The 20,987-nt window shown below is 46.3% G+C and overlaps 2 protein-coding genes across 6 annotated transcripts in view; one reads left to right on the forward strand and one right to left on the reverse strand.

Annotated features, from left to right (window-relative positions):
- The window catches only part of LOC135901595 (uncharacterized), a 543,147-nt gene that overhangs the window by 354,704 nt on the left and 167,456 nt on the right, over window positions 1–20,987 (forward strand). The window contains exon 9 of one of the 5 annotated variants that reach the window (XM_070531175.1): window positions 11,831–12,563. The exons of the other annotated variants lie outside the window; for them this stretch is intronic. The gene's annotated coding sequence lies outside the window, so the exon portion shown is untranslated. Of the gene's footprint in view, window positions 1–11,830; window positions 12,564–20,987 lie in introns of those variants that run through there. 5 annotated transcript variants of the gene reach the window in all.
- LOC135901611 (complement inhibitor CirpT4-like) overlaps window positions 14,968–20,987 on the reverse strand; it is a 32,366-nt gene continuing 26,346 nt past the window's right edge. The window contains exon 3 of the mRNA XM_065431463.2: window positions 14,968–15,518. Coding sequence (XP_065287535.1) covers window positions 15,419–15,518 — 100 coding nt within the window. The 3' untranslated portion in view covers window positions 14,968–15,418. The remainder of the gene's footprint in view (window positions 15,519–20,987) is intronic.

Raw genomic sequence — 20,987 nt, forward strand, 5'->3', positions numbered from 1 at the left:
GACTTAATTACGAACGTTTAGTGCTTTAACAAGCTCTTAGCAAACACGTGTGTGCTATAGAAAACATCACTTTCCGCTATGAAGGCTTTCTAGTTTTGAGCACTGCGAAAGTTTACCAGCCTTTTTTTCTCTCTCCACCTTTTGGCGCTTTGTTCCCGAAACTGAATTTTATTTCCGCTCTATGGTACAGTTCCTCAGGCGCCAACGCGTTGGCCAAGATGAGACTTAATTTATTAACTAGATTGTCACGTATGCATTGCATTGCGCTTCGAGAACACAGTGTGTTATGTGCTGGACAAATTTTACCAAATCTCCTTTGCCTCTAAGACACTGGCTTGTTCTGGCTCGACTTTGGCCCGAAATATTAGGAATTTTGCAGATTTGCACACGTTAAAAAAAAAGAGAAAGAAGTATAACAGATTACAATTGTGAATTACTTCATTGAAGTATTAAATTACTTAATGCATTCATTGAGTAATTACTAGTAATTACTATTACTGTTACATTTCTTTCCTTCCAACCTTTATTAACACTGCACAAACATAGTAAATAGAACGAGCTGGCCTGGATTTTTTTCAGTGCGTCCTCCGCAGCTATTCCCACATTGTTTACCTTCTCCAACAATTACCTTCCAACGTTTTTGTTGGGAGAAAAGTGTATAATAGCTGTGTCTTACCAGTACTCATCTACGGGGCAGAAACCTGGAGTATTACGAAAAGGGTTCTACTCAAATTGAGAACGACTCAACGAGCTATGGAAAGAAGAATGATAGGTGTAACGTTAAGGGATAAGAAAAGAGCAGATTGGGTGAGGGAACAAACGCGAGTTAATGACATCTTAGTTGAAATCAAGAAAAAGAAATGGGCATGGGCAGGACAAGTAATGAGGAGGGAAGATAACCGATGGTCATTAAGGGTCACGGATTGGATTCCAAGGGAAGGGAAGCGTGGCAGGGGGCAGCAGAAAGTTAGGTGGGCGGATGAGATTAAGAAGTTTGCAGGGACGGCATGGCCACAATTAGTACATGACCGGGGTTGTTGGAGAAATATGGGAGAGGCCTTTGCCCTGCAGTGGGCGTAACCAGGCTGATGATGATGATGATGATGCTGCTGATGATGATGTTTTTGTTGAGCACCTTCCCCCATTTTTTTTTTTTTTGTGAACACACCAGACAGCCACCGACTGAAAACTCGCTCCATGTAGTGCGGGAAACGCGGTGTTCAAACGCACGAGCACCTTGCGTGCAAATTGCGCAAATGTAGCGTGTAGCATCGCGTTATTGTGTGAATTTTCCGGAAATCTTTTTTCTTCTTTTTCCTTTTATTCTCTTTAGCCCTTTCCCCAGCACAACGTAGCCAGCCGGTACTTACGCTGGCTAACCTCCTTGTCTTTCCTCCCCTTTCGTCTCTCTCTCTCTCTGAATACCGTAACGCTTGCGTCTGAGTCCTCTATGATAGCGCACCGCTTCATAGTTGCTGGGACTAGGGTAAGGCACTCTCAGTAAGGCAAACGAAAAGACAAAAAAAAATCGTCCGCAGGTGATTTCCTGCAGCATCAGCGTCGGAAGTCGCTATCGCTATCGAGCCATAGCAGTGTCGGTTCAAATCGTCGGCCGACGTCTGGTGGAAGCGTCGAGACGAGGAAACAAACACTGAGATGCATCCGGGTTGGCCTGACTCGATATGGGCATCCGCAAGGCTGCTGCGAGTCACGACCGCGGGTGCTGTTGTGGTTCCCATCAATCAAATTCAAGTGCCCAAAGTTGCGTCGCCTGTTACAGCTTGTCTCGTGAATGAAGTAAGTGGTTGCCTGTATTTGGTTACCGAAAAAAAATAATTTAATGATTACGAGCGTTACCGAGCAAAGAAATGCAATTGATGAATTAAAAACTACCAAGAAATGTAATTGATTACAAGCAATTAATTACACGCAATTCGCTACGTACAAGTCTGTCTTTTTTTCGCTTTAACATGATCTGTTTGGCTCTGCCACTCTGGTCCTTATGCGTAGGATACATCCACACGAGGTGGATGCTTTGGCCTAAAGCTTTAGAACTGGGCAAAGATTTAGTGAAGCTTTAATCACATTCGCTCTAGAAAATAGTATAGCGAGCGCATTGAGTGCGCGTGATGAATAAAACTGCTGAACGGAATAGCAGACAAGGCTAAGCGTATAATTTTTGTCTCCGTTGACTGTTTTCGAACAAAAGAACGAAAGGTTCAACGAACGCATCCTCGGCTGCTCTATTTCAAACATGAGAGGCGTTTTATAGGACATCTCCAATTCTATTGCAAAATGTGTTGGATAACTTTAAAAGCGTTCGCTCTAAATTTCATCTTTGATACAGCAATATAAGCATTTGTGATTTTACGACTGAAGTTGAAATTTCGAACTAGCAGGAGGCACTAGGCTTGATGCCAAAAGTTCTAAGAAATCTGTATTATACATGCAGTTTACGCGACATTCTTCCTTTTCAATGCAGAGACTCTGATTTTTCATACGCGATGTGGTGATTTGAATATTTTACATTCGTAATTTGCTTTTTACCATGAAGTGGAGTTATAAACGTGGTATGTTGGCATTTTTCGATAAGCAAATGTTTGTACTCGCAGTGTAACAAGCTTTTATGCAGCATTGGAGCACATAATAAAAATGTTAAAAATATATGTGGATGCGAACCAAACTAAACTGCGTTGATAAAAATCTCAAAGTTTCGAAATATGCTTTCCCATGCGTATTGAAACACGAACTCATAATCTTCCGGTAAACCACCTCAAAACAAGATATACCTGATAGACCATTTCAAATTTTGTTTTCTTGAAATACAATTGAGTGAGTTCTATAGATGTAACTTTTCTGTAGTTAGAAGCATCATGTTTATTTCATACGTAATAAAGTGGTCCATTGCATGAGCTTCTATACAGGAGGAGGTGCCATAGTTAAAACACCTTAACGGGACCTCTCAGTATAAGTGTAAAAAGAGTTTGATGGCGGCCTATAGGTATTGGTATAACAACAAATGACTAAGAAGGAGGGTATCAGAAAAACGAATATGAGAAAAGTAGGGGACATGTTTCTTCTTCTTCTTCTTCTTTTTTCGTTTTGTTATGGTGTGATGGCAGCGCTGTTGTTTTTGTTTTGTTTTTATTTTATTATATGCAGCTTAGGGTACGTTCACGCCTTTTATTGGAGTCGACTACTTTGTTTCGTATAGAGATGCGCAAATAAGGAAGGCTACGGAAATGAAAAATAAATCACATAAAACCGCATTACAACTGTAAGTTAACTCATCTAAATAACTCCGACATTCACTCTTAAGGTCTTGTCGCCTGAACTGAATTTATATATAAAGTACCGTTGACCTGCACTTCGCTTTCGATGCACAGCATGCCAGTTGCAATGCGAGTTTATCCCCGTTTTATTGGTCGTTTCGTTGCAACAGTGGCGCTCTATTTCGACTGTAACCTTATATGCCCCTTTTTCCCACTCTCAGAGAAAATTTCACGAAGTTTTCGTTCCTCGCTGCTCGGCGCTGTTGCCGATAAGCCGCGCGGGGCCCTGTGGGAATTCTTGGATGCGATGCACGCAGTAACATATCGACCCGTGTGAGCGTTTGGCGCTTCCGCTTGAAGGGTATATGGGAACGGCGCACGCCCTCGCATTTCGCACAAGTGAATCCTCGCATTGGCAAAAAAGGCAAAAGAAGAATCCACTGGTGTGGACCTTGAAGGTTATTGAAGAGAAGCGGGTTCGAGGAAGACCGGCTCTGGAGGCACTTGCCGCGCACGGTGGCACCGCGTGGTGCACTGCGTGTTGTGCGTTCTTGCGTCCCATTTGGGGCTGAAAGCGGAAGTGCAGCAGGTTGCAACACCTGGAATGCATAGGGCGTCGAAAACCCTTCAATTATGTCTCGGTAACGAGAGCATATGCAAGTTTAAAAGTGTTAACGATAATAAAGTGGTACGATACCCGCGTTGTACGACTCGTATTTGTGTCGTATCCCGTATCGTGCATCATTTGCGACTAACCTGTGAGTGGTCCTAATAGTACAGATCGGCAGATGCATCCATCTGCGGTTAGAGGAACACAATGAGTATTTTATAAAATGTCGCTAAATCCCGTCTGACGTCATCATGCAGCCGCGATCGCGGTCGCGCACCCGTGTGTGACGACGCGGACGTAGTGGCATAATGATGAAACAACCAGCGAGATTAAAATCAAATAGTGGGGTTTAACACCCTGAAACTGCACCATGGGTTATGAGTGAAGCCGTATGTGGACGGTTCCAAACTTAATTTGGACCACCTGCAGGGGTTCTTTGACGTGCACCTAAAGCGCGGTATAGGTGTGCTTTTGCATTCAAGCCACATCTGAATGCTGCCGACGGGGCCGGGAATCGAGCCGTCGACCTGGTGCTGTGCAGCGCAACGCTGTCGCCGCTGAGCTATCACGGCTGGCAACCTGCGAGATTATTGAGGCATTGCGCACTAAAAGGATAGGAGACTGGCTCGTTGACCAAGCGCGGATCGTGATGTTGGCGCAGGAATATTTTCATTTGCTGAGGACATGCACGCATCCCGCATGAAGTGTTAAAATTTTCAAGCGTCTGTTCTAGCCTTTCCCGAGCATGACCACGTGGTCCCTTTTTTGTGTTGTTCTTGTAACAATTAGGCATATATGTAAAAGAAATAAGACCTTCATTCGAGAATCAGTGCTGTGTTTGTCTTCGTTCCCGGCCCATCTTTGCCGCTGCAAAATATCACACCGGACCAATTTGCCAAGCTTTGAATTTTGCTCGTTGGCATAATACACAGAACAATAGATCAAAGACCAGCGGAGCTCTTAAGGGATGTAAGTGTTCAGGAAATTCCGCAAATTCTTGCGACTTCCCCCAAAATAATGCCCGCATCTGTTCGTCGGTGGATTCAACTATACCCAGTGAAAAGTTTCAACTCAATATCTTAGTTCCCCTGTGCATAGCAAGATATCTTAAATAAACGTCACTTCTTTGGAATACATTTTAGCGGGCAGACCCGTAATATGTTGGCTTCCCTTGGCTCCCTTAATTTGTCCACACACTAGAAAATTTCTCTACAGATGCTCTGTATTAACTTTGTATATCGTTGCAAAGTTTAATTCTGATACACGATGGTTAGTTATTATATGGCTATTGCTTAAGCCTCTCGTGACCTGTGCTGTGCCGCATAATTATTGTAATTTTGATGTTAATACTATAGCGTGTAATTTAGAGCCCACTGACACAGCACCTCGTGACCTAACCTATGACAACAGCAAAGGGAACAAGGCCGCGTTTTGGTTTAGAGTTGGTCTTACGACAAGAGGGGTCCTTGAGTTGATCTTAGCTACAAGACTCCCTTTATGAAATCTATGAACGTGTGTATGCATATGTTGGTAGATAAACATGTTTTAGGGCGTTTGATACCAGCGGGGATATGTGTGTGAGCGCGTGTGTAGTGCATGCAGATGATTATATGATTGTATATCACTATCGTTAAGCAGCGTGGCGTCACATTCTTTCCTCTTTGCCGTTGTGATGTGAGGCTGTACTTTGTGCCACCAGAATTCTTGCCCCTTAAAATACCCGTGTGCTTAGATTTAGGTGCACGTTAAAAAAACCCAGGTGGTCACAATTTATTCAGAGTCCCCCACTACGGCGTGCCTCATAATCAGATCGGGGTTATGGTACGTAGAATTCCATAATTTAATTGAATTTTTGTCCCTTTCTCTGTCAGGTACACAGTAGGTGCAGCGTTCACAAACAGCCCTGTCTTTGAACTTAAGGGTTTTATGGGGAAGCTTCACTTGCAAATGTGCATACTACATTGCCGACGGCATGCGACCCATTGCTCTACATGTAAATGTATGAAAAGTCTTAGGCAGATTTTCAGGGGCACGCTTTTAGTCTACGTGTCGGGTTTCGGCGGGCACGTTGCATAGTGGAATCACACACGCTGCTGGCACGGCTTTGATGCCCTTCCTGCGGGGATGACGCTTCCGTGTATGAAACGTGAGACACGCACGACAGCGTTGGCATTTCTCTTGTTCTCTCTGATACGGCACATGCTGAGGACGTGTTGGGTGTCGTGCCTTATCCAAGTGGATCGAGGGACCCGTTTCCGGAAGCCCGAGAATTCTGCCGCATCGCGCGTTGATAGCGCACCTCGTTAATCGCCTGTATCTGCGAAGTTCGGAGGCCAACGCTCTTTCGTAAGATGAGTAGCCGCTGTCGAGACGAACGTGAAATGTGGACGGTGATTGCGTGGCGCTTGGCAAAGGAATCGGACCGCGAGAATATGCTGCCTGCTTCGCTTCGGCGGTGGGAAGAGAAGGCCAAGAACCTATGAAAAATATTAAGAGAGACAGAGAGAGAGAGGGTGAAGGAGGGAGGGAGGGAAGCAGATCTTGCGTTACCTTGACGGCTTGACTGCATACTGGCTTGTTCTAACTCCAGGGTTTTATCTCTTGCCTGCTGCTCGAACACCCAGTGTAGAATTAATCTTCAGGAATTTTAATAATATGCGACGAATTCAAAGTAGTTGCCTTCAGGTATCGCTTTGATGATCTTTGTGCTTTCGATTTTGAATTGAAACGTGAGTGCAATGTAAAGCGTCATATATTTCACGCGTCACTGATATGAATTTTTGAACAGTCTGCACGGTTAGAATAACTGAAAAAGAGTAATTGTGATTGTGATCAGATAAAGTTTTCCTTCTAACGCGTTGAAGAGTGGATAGTTAATAGCGATGAAAACTGTCGAAGACGCTACTAAAAGACTGCGAGGACATTGTCGACGCAAGCTACGCCACTATTCCTAAACACAATACCGCGAGCAATATTTTTTCAAATCTCTATAGAAAACCATTGCACTTTCTTAGTAGTATTTAAAGCTGCGACTTTCTTTCATGGCTTCATTATTTATGCCGCGGTGAAAGGGTAGTAAGGCCTTCAGGTGAATGAGAAACATTCCAGAAGGCGTTTTCCAGAAGCATTTAGGTTGACAGTAATTCTCGAACTGATTCTGTGTTACTCAGGAATGTATTTTAGCACAACAATCCCGCAATGCTGGCAAGTTTGTTGCGTTGCTCGGCTGAAAGAGCATTGTTTTTTTTTAGATCAACATATGATCAGTGGCACAATCGCTATGTAAATGAAAGCGCGTGTGCCCAAGATATATGTCACAGAAGAACCTAGACACCCTGTGTAGGGAGCACACTTAATGGCAACCAAAAACTACATTTCACCAGCACAGCCATGCGCAATTTGCTGTAAACCTGCAAGCTTACACTCACAAAATTTCGTTTATTGAACACACGTCCTTTATTCCCATCTCCTCAATAAGACTTACTGGTTTCGACGGACTCCACTTGTGAATACAAAGTTAGATTCAATGGGCGCCATGCTGGCTCAGCCTCGCATGTGAACTCAAAAGTACATGGAATCACATCTTTTATTTATTTATTTATTTATTTATTTATTTATTTATTTATTTATTTATTCATGTTTCGTTACAGGTTCCGTCAGGAACATTGAGTAAGGAGGGGGGGGGGGTCGATTGAATCAAACAGAGGTTTGCCAGAAGCAACGCAGCATCAAACAATACAATGTGGTTACATAGTACAAATAAATAAATGGTTAACATGACACAAGTACACTATAGTTACAAAAAGGTTATGGTTTGCAAAGGCACGATAACGCAAGAATGTAAGAAACACAATGGGTGGAGACAGCATGTTCAATGGGCAGGCAATAAGCGCACGGCAACAACTGGTACGCTAAAGAAAAGAACAAGATGGCGTTCGCTAACTCGTTCACTAACTTATACATAAAACCATACACCAAGGTTTGTGACTTGTTCAAAGAATGCCAAATACAGTAGACTACAAGTATTCAGTTGGTTTAGCCTCAACACGGAGCGTTCGTGCCTAAATTCGGTGCTTCGCTTATACTTGTGGTAAGTAAAGTGGCGAATGCAGTTACCTTTTTCTGCAATTTGAATTCACTTGTAATATCAGATGCCGTAATGACAATGCATTTCGTACGCTAAAGTAGTTCAATAAAACAGGCATCTCTAATGGAAAAGTTTTCTTACAAAAGAAAACATTTGTGTCTTCCGCACGAGTACTCTTGATTTTCTTCCGGTACATATTAGCAACGCCAAAATCAAGAACAACAGGAATGCGTCTTTCGCGTGATTCAGACGTATTTCCTCCACTAGAATGGCTTCCCTCCGCATTTCAAGCAACAACAACAACAACAAAAAAATAAACAGTCGAATTGCAAAACTTGAACAAAGCTGAGTTCTCTACGCGACGTCGAGAGAATTACAAAAACCCGCTTTCGTGTCTCTCTCATGTTTATTCTTCATTTCTTCAAAGCTACGCTGCAGCGCCTTTTCATATTTCGCTGCCTGCTTCATGCACTTTCTCGAAAGCGGCAGACCCGCGGAGGTTTCGCCAAAACTTGTTGTTGTCTTTGCGACCAGCTTTTACTCAGAGTAGGAGGCAAATCCCGGCCCAGACAGGGCCGTTCTACGATGCAAAAAAAGGCGCCTCGGCCTGAAACTTACGTTCGCGGCAAAAAAAGCGCGGCAAACCACGCCAGCTAGTCTTTATGGAGCGCGAAGAACGGAGGGGGCGAGGTGGCACCGCTACGTTGCTCTCGATGAGCGGGGCGCATTATGCCGACCGAGCAGAAGCCGACGCCCGGCATCTCTCTGACGTGTGGGCGGAGTGCACCAAAGTTTGCTTGCGCCACCGCCTAAAAATCGGACGGCGTCGCGGGAGCGCCAGAAACAGAACACGTGCCGGAGATGTGCGTTGCGGCGGGAACGCTGTAGACAAGAAGACAAATGACGCCGCAAACGGCAGTCACAGCGGCGCTTCCTTGCGCTCGCGCATCTGCACGCGGATCGGCGTGCAACGACTTACACGCGAGCAGCATACAAAACGCTCTGCGCGTTTCGCTGAAGGATGCCACATTACATAGTTGATCGAAGCGAAGTTATTGCGAGAACAATTTTTTTTTTTTTAGCGCGGCTCTTATGCGCGTGCTCCTGCGGCGAACGTCGTCGTCGGCGGTGGCGGCGGCGTAGCCAAGTGAACGAGCTCAGCGAAAGATGAACGCGAACAAGGAACGGAGTGGGTGATGAAAGACGCTAGGAGGAAAGCAGAGAGGAGGGCGCAGCGGAACCATGAGGCAGAAAGCTGAGGAGGGTACAGGGAAAGCGTGAGAGGAAAAGCGCAGTGCAGCGACGACGGCCACGAGATGGCGCCAGAGTAGCGCGCATCGTCTGGTAGGTCTGTCGGCGGCGGCTGCTGTGAATCGCGCCCACACGTCACCGGCGCGCTGGCTCTCGCGATTTCCACATTAGCGAGGCATTCGTGCCACACTTCGCTCCGTTTGCAAAGTGCCGCACGAGGCAGATTTTCTGCGCAGCCAATATATCGCGAAATGTAAACATGTATACAGCTGCGCTCAAGTTTCGCATTATGGAGTATCGTAATCGTTGCTGCTTTTTGTTTATTCTCAAGAACCACATGCTAACGCGAGAAGAAATGCCTCGAAGAAAGTGGCCGTTTGTTGCACAAGTAAACCTGCTCGTGTCTTCCGAGCAACGTGAAGTGATTCCAAAGTAAGGACGCACGAATGTGGGAAATTACACTGCGACATTCTCGCGCTATTTTTAGTTTCTTCCCTAATCCAGTCTTTCTTAGCAAATATGCTTCCAAAAATGTGTGTCATTTTATTCTTTCTTCGTTTTACATCGAAATGACTCTTTCCAGACCTTAGGAAGCTGCTGTGAGCGTTTATCTCTTCGTTACCGTCATTCATGAAGGCAAAGTAGTTACTACTGCATTTATCAGTTCTTGCTCTGTAGCATCCTTCAAAAAAATCTAGCACAGATTGCAACCGGACCCGCAGCTATGACCTCGCGCTGCTCAACACGACGTTAAAGTATCGGACTCCATCGCCGGCAATGGCTGCCGCGTGCATCACGATGAGAATGGATTATGCCGTTATTTGGGTGCGCGCTTGAGACCCTCATGTAGTCAAGTTTAGTCTCGGCTCCATGCACCACGGCATTTCATAACCCCTGTGCTACTTTGGGGCGTTAAACCCTATAAATCAGTTATGCTACAGCCAGTAGGTGTTCGTGACTGTCTCTCACTTTACAAACAGTTGAAACTTGTCGACACGTATACAGGCATTTTAACGAGCAACACGAGCAGCATTCACTAAATCATGCCTTGTCTAAAAACACAGAGCATTATTACCAAGCTTTGAATTATGCAAAGCGAATGTTAGCTACGCTTCTTGGAGAAGGAGGAGGAGGAGGAGGAGGAGGAGGAGGAGGAAATAGAGAGAGAAGGCAGGGATGTTAACCAGAAATGAGTCTGGTTGGCCAGCCTACTCTGGGGAAAGGGAGAGAGGGAATAGAAAGATGAGATAGAGGGAGGGGAGGGGGAGCAAAGCTGCGGTGAGCTCGCGCACGCACACGGAGGGCATGAGTGAGTCAAAGGCGTTCACATTGGCCAGTCACCCTCAAGAAAGACAAAAGTGCCTCAATAGCTTTGTGGGCCGACGAGCCGAGCGATGAGGACGGTCTTCAAGCAGGACCTGCACAAACAACGGCCGATCGTCCAGTCGTCGCAATGCGATAGATAATGTTCGTCTATCCGACTGTAATCGATGACATGGGCACAATAAAAGTTCGATGTTGTCTTCGAGGCCGCAGACGTCGCATGCAGCACTGTCGGTTAGTCCAAAGCAGTGTACGCCTTCGTGAAAGCCACTCCCAGCCACAGCCGGTACAGAAGCGATGCCTCACGTCAGTGAAGCCCGGGTGGAGGTCAGACTTGGAGCTAAGGGTTCAGTTCGTACAACCTGGTGCGCCTTATATTTGGGGTGTTCCACTCTGCTAAAGAGAGCTCGCGCGCCATATGACGAAGCTGCCTTACAGCGTTTGTCCTGGTAAGAGGAATGCGAACGCTGTGTTCTTGATGTGGCTCTCGGGCAGTTTTGTCTGCTTGATGATTTCCACTGATACCGCAATGGTCATGTAGCCGCTGGAAAATAATTTCGTGGACTATCTGTCACATCGTGGTGAAGTTTGACAATTTTACATGTTAGCTTTTCGTGAGCTCCCCGTCGGAGAATTGACCGCATGCTGTGTAAAGCCAGTCTCGAGTCCGAAAACATGGCCCATGTACCAGGACTCTCTGTGTCAATAAATTGAAGCGCAGTGCGCGGATCCGTGAGTTCTGCAGCCGTGGACGCCGTGACATGTGACATATGGAATCGCCGAGTTATTCCTCTCGTAGGTATAAATACAGCAGCGCCAAAACTGGTCGATGTAGTCGATCCGTCAGTACAGATGTGTATGTGCCTACTGTATCTCTCGTACAACAGGAGTAAGCTCAATTGTTTTAGCGCAGATGGTGGTAGATCTGACTTCTTCTGAAGTCCTGGAATTCTGTGGTGTACTTCAGGATGGCACGAACAGCATGCAGGAGAAACCGGCCTGGCCCCAGGTGTGTACACTGGTGTAAGCGAGGCACAATATGCACTCACTGTTGTGCTAAATGATGTGCGGGGTCTTTCCAAGGTGAGTGCGACGAGGTGGTGACAAGGGGTCCGGGCAATGTGCCTGACATGTGCATGCATTGTCTCGACAGTGATATGTGTCGTCATTAAATAATCTTGAGCAATGGCAATAGTTTTAGCCGTTGACGCACTGCGTGGTAATCCAAGGCATATCCTCAGAACTTGGGCTTGAATGCTCTGAATTGTACGCAGATTGGTTTTACAGGTCGTTGTGCCATTACCACCAGCCCGGAATCCGAATCTACAAGATGCAGAATTTATCCTGCGAACGCCCTTTGGACAAACCTGGGGCTGCGCCGAAAGGCACAGCGCCCTAAACTCTCCCTTGACAAGTCAAGATGCTGAGCCGTCAGGCAGCGGCGTCCTGAGGAGAAGCATCGGCAAGCGACATGTCCAAACGTGCAACAAAGTGCTAGACAGCCCGGCGCCGTATTTCCTTTTGCCTGGAGGTCACCGCGCGCGGCAACTTCGAACCGGGTGGCCAGCGCGGTCGCTGGTTGGACCTCTCGGACGACCGTTGAGTGCTGGCTTTGTATTGGGCCGTTTGAATGACAAAGGTTTCTCGGGGCTTTATAAGCCCCCGACGCCGCCACCGGGAGAACCGGATCCAACCAACCCACCGGGAGCCCAGTGCCGCTATCGAGTGGAGTGAGATGTGTCACGCGTTGCAGTCTCGCCGGACATCGCCGTGCGGGAACAGTCGCGTTTGCTGTGAGCTCTCGGCCCCAGTGTCGAACCGATCTTGTCCTGTATAATGACCTGTATATAGTGCATAAAGTCCCTTTTGTTATTCTCACCGACGCCTGACTCGGAGTCTTCGCTACCAACGCTCTGTCACGAAACGGGTGACGAGCGCTACAGGATCACCTCAGAGTCGCAACACGAGCTAGCAATGCTCTGTCACGAAACGGGTGAGGAGCGCTACGGGACCACCTCAAAGTCGTAACAAGGTGTTGGACATAACAAAGAGGCTTGTACCGGAGGAACCCAACAAAGAACACTCTGCACAGCTTTAACATGGAGTGTGTGGACACCTCCCAGTTCTTTTCTGCAAGGAACCTGAACAGATGACAAATAACGATCAGTCGCTTTTTCACGTGGTTCACGTGAGGAATCCAGGACAGGTCTCTGTCAATCACAACCTCCAAGAACCTGTGATTTCTGCTGGACCATATCACTTGTCCGTTGATTGATAAGCCGTACGCAGACATTGGCTTCCGGGTAAATGCCACCACTGCGCACTTTTCCTTGGATGTTAACAACACCCAAAGTAGAGCTAGCTATCGGTCGATGAAATAGTAGCTACGAGAGACATGTTCTTGATACCTGCACAACAACTTGCACCGTATCACATTTAGAGCTTACATACTTAGTATACTCTTGAATACAGACAGATCGTACCATAATAAATCCTCTGCTTCAGTATTCGTCATACCACATTTTTTGCGTTAGAGCAAACATTCAATTTATCTTGAGCGACAGCTTCCACCATCGCAAAAACTTCTTGCTATTCACTCTGTGTTGCGCTTCATAGCATCACCAGAGAATGAAAAAAAAGGGGTCATTTTTAGTGATTCGCAAGTCGCTCTCACATCACTAAAAAGCGTAGACAAAGAATTCTTCAAGTACATTTTTATTAAGTGAAGTTATGTGGTTTTACGTGCCAAAACCACTTTCCTGAAAACTTCCCTGACGTCTTTTATGTGTGTTACTTAAGGTAGCCATTGTTCAATTTACTTGAGACACTGTACCGGGTGTCCCACGTAACTTGAGCTTAACTTGAAAAATACGCAAATGCCACGGAGCTGGACAGAACCAAGCTAACGTTGTTTGCCGTCGCTTAGAGGTACAGAGATTATTTTTGCACGCCGCCTAATTACATATTTAGTCTTAATTAATTAATCAAATATAATTAACTTCTCAAATATTAAAATTCTATGAAAAAGTGTCAACGAGAAAATGGTAGAGCAACACGAGAAATTCCCGATACAGATTTCTGTCGCTCAATACGTGCTACATAAAAGCGTTTTTCCAAGCATGAAAGGAGCCCGCCATTACACGACAAAATTGCCGCGCGAGTGGCCGCTCGTGGCACTTTACGTGTATTCGCGGGCTTCTCTCATGCTTGGAAAACCTCTTCTTCAGGCACGTGGGACACCCTATATATAACACACAGAGTGTACAGAAACCCAATTGTTCTGCAGTGTTGGAAAACTCGACGTTAAAATGCCCCGTACGCGCGTTTTATCGGGATCCTATGTTTTTTCCTTGCGTTGTGTTCAGGGAGTCAGAACCTAGTCTGAAAAGAAAAAGTGCAGGGAGTTTTGGTCGTTGCTGGAGGCTGCTGCTTCGACGGATGCTCGCCCTTGGGACACACTTCACGGGCACCCGTCCATGGCGTGCCACAGGGGTACTAGCGTTCTACACTAAACATTGCGTGTGGGCGGTGCGGGACCTTCAGCACTCGGCATGTACACGAACCTTGTTTGTTGCGAGCGTTGCTTTTGCGGACAAACAAGAAAGCAAAAAAGAAAGCACACAAAAGAAAAGAGAACAGAAAAGCCACAATGAGAATGATCGATACAAAAAAGAAAGTATTATACCGATCGCGCGGTGTGTATGTATATATATATATATATATATATATATATATATATATATATATATATATATATATATATATATAACGAGAGCGTCTGTAAACGCATGAGCCAGGTCGATGCGGACGCGGCAGTTTGTGGAGCTGAATTTCCGCGAAAGTGAGCGCCGTTAAAAACAAAGCTAAATTCTTTTGCGTACTCCCACTGCTTAGCTCGGCATCGATCGCGTCGTCGATGGCATTGTGGCACGAAAAAGGGTTCGGCGTTCTCACTAAGCTGACAGCGAGCAGCCCGCTGTGCGCGATTATATGACGGTGCTTTTACGGTGGAAACCCTAGTTAATAATAATAATAATATTTGGGGTTTTACGTGCCAAAACCACTTTCTGATTATGAGGCACGCCGTAGTGGAGGACTCCGGAAATTTTGACCACCTGGGGTTCTTTAACGTGCACCTAAATCTAAGCACACGGGTGTTTTCGCATTTCGCCCCCATCGAAAATGCGGCCGCCGTGGCCGGGATTCGATCCCGCGACCTCGTGCTCAGCAGCCGAACACCATAGCCACTGAGCAACCACGGCGGGTGAAAACCCTAGTTAAGTGCGGAAGATAAGACACCGTTCTTTGAGAGCTGCTAGACACTAATTAATTCGCGTTGTTAAAAGCTGTTTTTCGAATAAAGAGCGGTTCATGCACCGCAAGAAGTACGTTATACACCAGAAAAGAAAGAAAGAACGCTCGTCTTTAATTGACAGTTTTTCATTTATTTTCTGTCAACGCTGAACATATATATACTGGAGTAACAACAATATTTAGAACAGGATGTTTTTTATGGGCAACAAATGATTATTTGGAACAAGCATCGTCATCATTTCACGTAAGACATACTTCCTTAGCAACATCAAATCCGAAAAAAAAAAAAGCACTAAAGAAAGTAATGTGGCACCAGATCTGCGCCCCTGTTGCTGGGGATACAATTACCCCTTTATGCGAAACTGAACATTTTCTTAGGCACTAATAGCTACTACCTTTGTACGCATTACCTGAGAAAAAAAATGATGAAAGCGGCATCGGGAAGATCAATGGCAACTGTCGTTTGTGATTATTCTCCCGAGGCATGAATAACGTGCTGCTCGTGTAACTGCATTGTGATGCTATTATCGATGACTTTCGCACTAGAGGTGAAGTAGGCGCTCAGTTTTCGACATAAACTGGCATTGGGCAGCAGGCGGGATAGAGCCCCTCCTGGGACTCCATGCGGCAGTTCGCTGACGGGCAGTAATACGTTGTGCACCTGGGAAAGAGAGAGAGAGTGTTAACATTATATGGAGCAAAGCTGAATATAGTCATACTGCCTTCATTTAAGCATATCTGTATGAACAATACAAACGTCTAAGGCGGGGCCAAAGAACACACTCTTACATATTGCGCTATCGTCAAACAAATCCAACCAATCGTCAAAGTGACTGCAGCGTCCGCAGCTCGAGTGGTGTGCCTTGGAACCAATATACGGAGATTTGGATTAGTGGTTTCGCACATTCCATCCAAGCCACCACTACGGTAGGATCACGAGTAGTGCGTACACTCCTGAGGGAGAAGCTGCCTACCGCGAGCGTCAGCCAGAGTTGGCTCGTGAACGGGCTCGTCGCCATAGGGCCAACAACAGCTGCCTACCACAGATGCCGATTTTAAACGGCAGCCTGGGAGAAAAACAAAGCACTCCTAAACCATGCTCACCACACGAAGCATGGAAAAGCGGAAATGAAGCGAAAGAATGGTGAAACAAAAGATCTATAATATAGACTGCTTGCGAAGTTTGACTTGCGTGGTGTGACGCTCGAGCTTCGCTGTTGAACCATCTTCACGGAGTGGAAGGGGCGGTCATTTTTTTTTATCTGTTTTTTTTAAGAGCATGCACCGTACCGCCGTAAGCACGCGTGGCAAGCACGTGCTTCGCTCGACGATCGGTGGCCTCAACACACGTGCTCTCACGAGAAACTCTAACTTCGTCGCAACTTCTTTTTTGATTAGGCTGCAGCTCAGAAAAGACACCATCAAAACACGCGTCTGTACATCTGCATAAAGCAGAGCTGGGCCCCTATCTCTGCGTTCTATGGGGTTGCTCACTGAGCTCGCTATGGAGCGATCAAGGAGGCAGCGGCGCTCCGAGCAGCCTGTGGCTGTTACGGAGCGGCCATTTTCCTTGCACTTTCTGACGTGCGGCGGAGTGCTTGAAGCTTCTTGCTTCACTTCTGCCGCGGGTTCTGCCGGTGTTCCACTTATACCTGGCTAGCCCTTCTCTCCCCACACTTCCCACTTTCCTCTCTTCCTCCCCCACCTTTCTTACTTTCCCCCCCTCACTGTGCTTTCTGAGCTCCTTCTCACCTCCCAACCCCCTCTTGAAAATCAAAAAGCAGGCCAGTATAGCAGATCAGGGGACACGAACTGGTGTTTAAGCATCAGGCCGAATAACGCGACCATGACATCAGTCCCCGGACTCGTGTCGCTGGTGCGCAGTCAAACTAGCAAGCTCGCGGTCCTCAAGGCTATGTTTGACGTTGAGTGGTTAGAGTGGGCGTGTGAGGTGTGAAGAAGAATCAAAACCGTGCGCCTGTTAAGCACTTTCTCTTCTCAAATGATCTCCTTTACATGCTCCAGCCTTTGTAAGGGAACCCCTTGTGAAAGTGTCGAACGACTGCAGTGTCGAGGTTCAGTGTTTTTTTTTATTGAAATGAATGTTAACATTATATGGAGCAAAGCTGAATAGGGTCACGCTGCCTTCATTTAAGCATATCTGGATGAACACTACAAACGTATAAGGCGGGGCCATAGAACAAACTCTTACATATTGCGCTGACCGCTTATGACAACAAGTTTTAATGCAGTTTCAGCTGTCTAACCTGACGCATATGGTAGAGATATCCTCTTAGAACTTGAGTGTAAATAAAGGGAAAATAACAGCAAAATCTTGAAAGGATAACATTCTATCAACAGAAAAGGAAGCTGAATTGAACGATTCACCGATTCGCCACTAGCACAGAATAGGTCACTTTCCCCTTTCTGGTTAAAACAGCGCAAGGTAAGAACAAACGGTAAGACAGCTAGAGATATTAATTCTGTTTTTCCGTTAGGAATACTGAAGCGGCCGCTTCCTTTTCATTTGTCCTCGATCTCATTTTATTGCGCCTTCAGGAAACCTACCAGTCAGGAATCTACTGCTCTCCCATGTCCCGCTGCTTGCTCTTCAAGATTTAAAAATAATAATAAGGGAAGTCACTGTCCGGCCTGTGGTCGTGTATAGTCAGAGCCATATGTTTCCCGGATATTGCCACCAAACCGGATTTATTCCCCTCTGGTTATCCTTCCTGCCTCTCCCCTTTCTTGCCTCTCTCTCCTCCTATTTTTGTTGTCCTCTTCGTGCTTTTGATTAACGCTGAAACAGGGAACTTCGAAGAGCTGTACATAAGACCTGGAAGGCTCGAGTTATCTCGGCTCTGCTTTTAAGCATTCGTCGATTTGCTGAAGCGAAGACATAGAATCGGGGCACGCAATTTCACAGTCCATGGCAAAGTGTCCTCTCTTATTTTGCCCTGTACTCTGCAGGCATGGGAGAGATCGAACGTTCAATAATATTTATTTATTTATTTACTTATTTATTTATTTATTTACTTATTTATTTATTTATCATAAGTAACCTCAGCTGCCGAAGCTTTAAAGAGGGGAGTGGGGTTACAATTAAATAAGCGATTTAAAATTAGGAAAGAAAAGGTGGCAACATTATACAAGTGCTAAACAAATTAAGAACACTGATAAACAATAACTATAACAAACAATGAAGATGGCACGACACTAAACAAGAATACTGCCTAGTAAAACGAAATGAAAAAAAAGAACACCAGCGGTTAACAAGAGAGAGAGAGATAAATGAGATCTGGCTGAGATGAGATGAGGTTAAGCATCGATTGCGATAACAAATTAGTGCGCAGCTATACGAAGTCGGGATAGCAGTTTTATTGGCTATATAAACTTGGAAACATTCACTTACTAAGTGGATTAACAAGCATGGCGTCAACACCCACGAGCAAACATGAACGCATAACACTCGATGAGCGCGGACACTCGCTGTAAAAACGCGAGCGAAGTAATAGAGAGTTTTAGCCCAGCGGGTTTACGGCCAGCGGAGCGGAGCGGGCGAGCGGAGACGCGACTGCGCATGCGCACCACGCTGAGGCGGCCAGCGGTTTTACGGAGCAGCGTTTACGCCCGCTGGAAAGCACTCCCCAGCGGAGGGTATACGCAGCGCGCGAGCGTGCGTAAGGGCGCGCGGGCGTGTATGGGAAATGCAAGACGGCAGCCGCGAACATGAACGCCGGCAGTTCTGCATCGAAGACGGCGACTGCCGCGCTGACCCGTACATTAGTACTCAGTACATTATTAACAAATAATGCACTGAGAACATGTAATATATTTTTATTCAACATTTCTTGCATAATAAAAGCAAGCGTAATTCAATTTCATTTCTCAGTAACTCCTATTCGAACCACTAGGTGGGGCAGCAGAGCGTCCCGCTCTTTACCCCGCTCGAGCGGGTGATCCGCTGGGCTAAAATTCTTTTTTCGTGAGCCGCTCCGCTGGCGCAACGGTGGAGACCGCTCCGCTCCGCTGGCCGTAAACCCGCTGGGCTAAAACTCTCTATTATTCTTGCGGTCTATCGCTTCAACGCAAGAGCGGCGAAAACACAGCGCGCAGGAAGGTCTGAACTGCTCCGTAGATCACTTTCAAGATACGGTGCGAGCGACCGCGCGCAGCCGCGCAGAGTACGCACTTATTGGCGTACTCTGCCGCGAGTGCTTTTGCATTTCGCCCCCATCGAAATGGGGCCACCCAGGCCGGGATTTGATCCCTGGACCTCGTGCTTAGCAGCGTAACGCCAAAGCCGCTAAGGAACCGCGGTGGGTTAAGTACGGCGGTAGGTATAGGTGCTATAGGTAGGTAGGTGCGGCGCTATAGGTAGAAACAAATCGCCTGCATTCCACAATTTTGCGCGTTTCCTTCACACATTTACTCTTAATTGCCTTAGTACATCCTAGTAAAATTGCTGGTTGACAGTGTATTCAGAAAAAAAAGAACAATTTCCCCTCGCACAACTCTCAAAACGCGGAAGCAGAAGAAGAAACGATATCCATTGTTTTTCGCATGAGTGCACTTGTTGCATTTTTTTTTCAGTCTTCGTGAGGAAGGAGGCTTCAACTGACTAGAAGCTTGCTTGGTATCGAGGTCACATCCATAGCACCAGCTTTAGTAGCCCAAGATAGTCTTCGAAATAAAGGTCTTGGTCACTTTCGATGTGATTTTTGAATCCTTGCACAAAATGAAACAAGTGATCTTTGTTTCGTTTATTGTGCTTTGTGAGCACGCTGGGAACAAACATCGCGGCAACCTGTCTGAAGCCTAGTTCCACATTTAAAATCCCCTCACAGGGGATTCAACACATGACAGCAGCTTCGGTAATCTTGTTGCCTGTGTAGAGACGATTGTCTTTTACAGTGAAGCTGTTAAGGGCTACTTTCCCCACTATCGTGTCCGTGTGTAGAAAATATCCCTAAGATAGTACAGTAAAAATTCAAACAGCGCATAAACGACGGGACCAGAATGAGAAGGAGACAAACACTGCGCAGTGTTTGTCTCCTTCTCATTCTGGTCCCGTCGTTTATGCGCTGTTTGAATTTTTATTGTTACCATGCAACACCAACTCGCCCAATCCGGTGCCCTTCGATAGTACAGTACCCGGCCGACCCGTGGCGGAAGTGAAGCAAGCGTTAAACACTCCCCATACGTGAGCCGATCCCAAAGATATTGCAATGCTGGGCCGACCCGCGGCAGAGGTGAAGCAGGCGTGAAGCACTCCTCATATCTGGGCCGATCTTGATGATATTGAAATGCCGGGCCGACCTTCGGCGGAAGTGCAGTTCGCCATTAAGGGGCCCACATACACAGCTTCGCTGGTCATCCTTCTTCACAGAGTACAACATAGAGGAAGGGCACTGAACTTTTCTTTTCTTTTTATTTTCTTGCATTTTTTCGTCGAGATTTTTCTGTAGACTCGTACGACTAGTTCAAGATGGGCCGAAATGAGTATGTTTTTTAATGTTCATTTCTGCTCTTGCAACCGCCGAAACGGCTCAAAAGCTCGTGTAAGACTGAGTGCCTCCTCTATAAACATCGTTTGAAACAATTCAAGTGTCTACTGACTCGTTTTCTTTTTTTTAGAAGGGATCAAAAGCTCGAGGAGTGTTATTATTTGGTTCCAACAGGCATCACGGTTTCACAATAGTAGCGCTATAACAGTTGGCAAAACTGTCATGACAAACCCGTAAGACACCTTACAGCGAGGTGGGCTTGTGTAGTGACCCGTGAAGAGCCCATCTACATCCACCTAGTGGGATAACACCGCTATACAATTACGAAAAGCTCCACAAAGCCAGACCCTTCTTTTTTCCGGGTCCCCCCATATCGGCGATAGCAATGGCATGATGGATTTTTTGTACTGCGGTGATGAAACCTGTTCCATTACGACCTGGGTCGATCGAAGGCGGTACAATGCCACATAGCCTCGCAAAGCACTCTCTGTCCCAGCAAGGGAGAGAAAGAGAGAGAAAGAAATAGCTGAGTTCTTGTCATTTGTTTAGAGGATGGCGCCCCTAGTCCAGGGACAATGATGACTGTGGCGATGTCCTGGGCCTGCGGGACCAGCGCCTGCTGA

The sequence above is a fragment of the Dermacentor albipictus genome, chromosome 1 (genome assembly GCF_038994185.2).
Source record: "Dermacentor albipictus isolate Rhodes 1998 colony chromosome 1, USDA_Dalb.pri_finalv2, whole genome shotgun sequence".
Lineage (NCBI taxonomy): Eukaryota > Metazoa > Arthropoda > Arachnida > Ixodida > Ixodidae > Dermacentor > Dermacentor albipictus.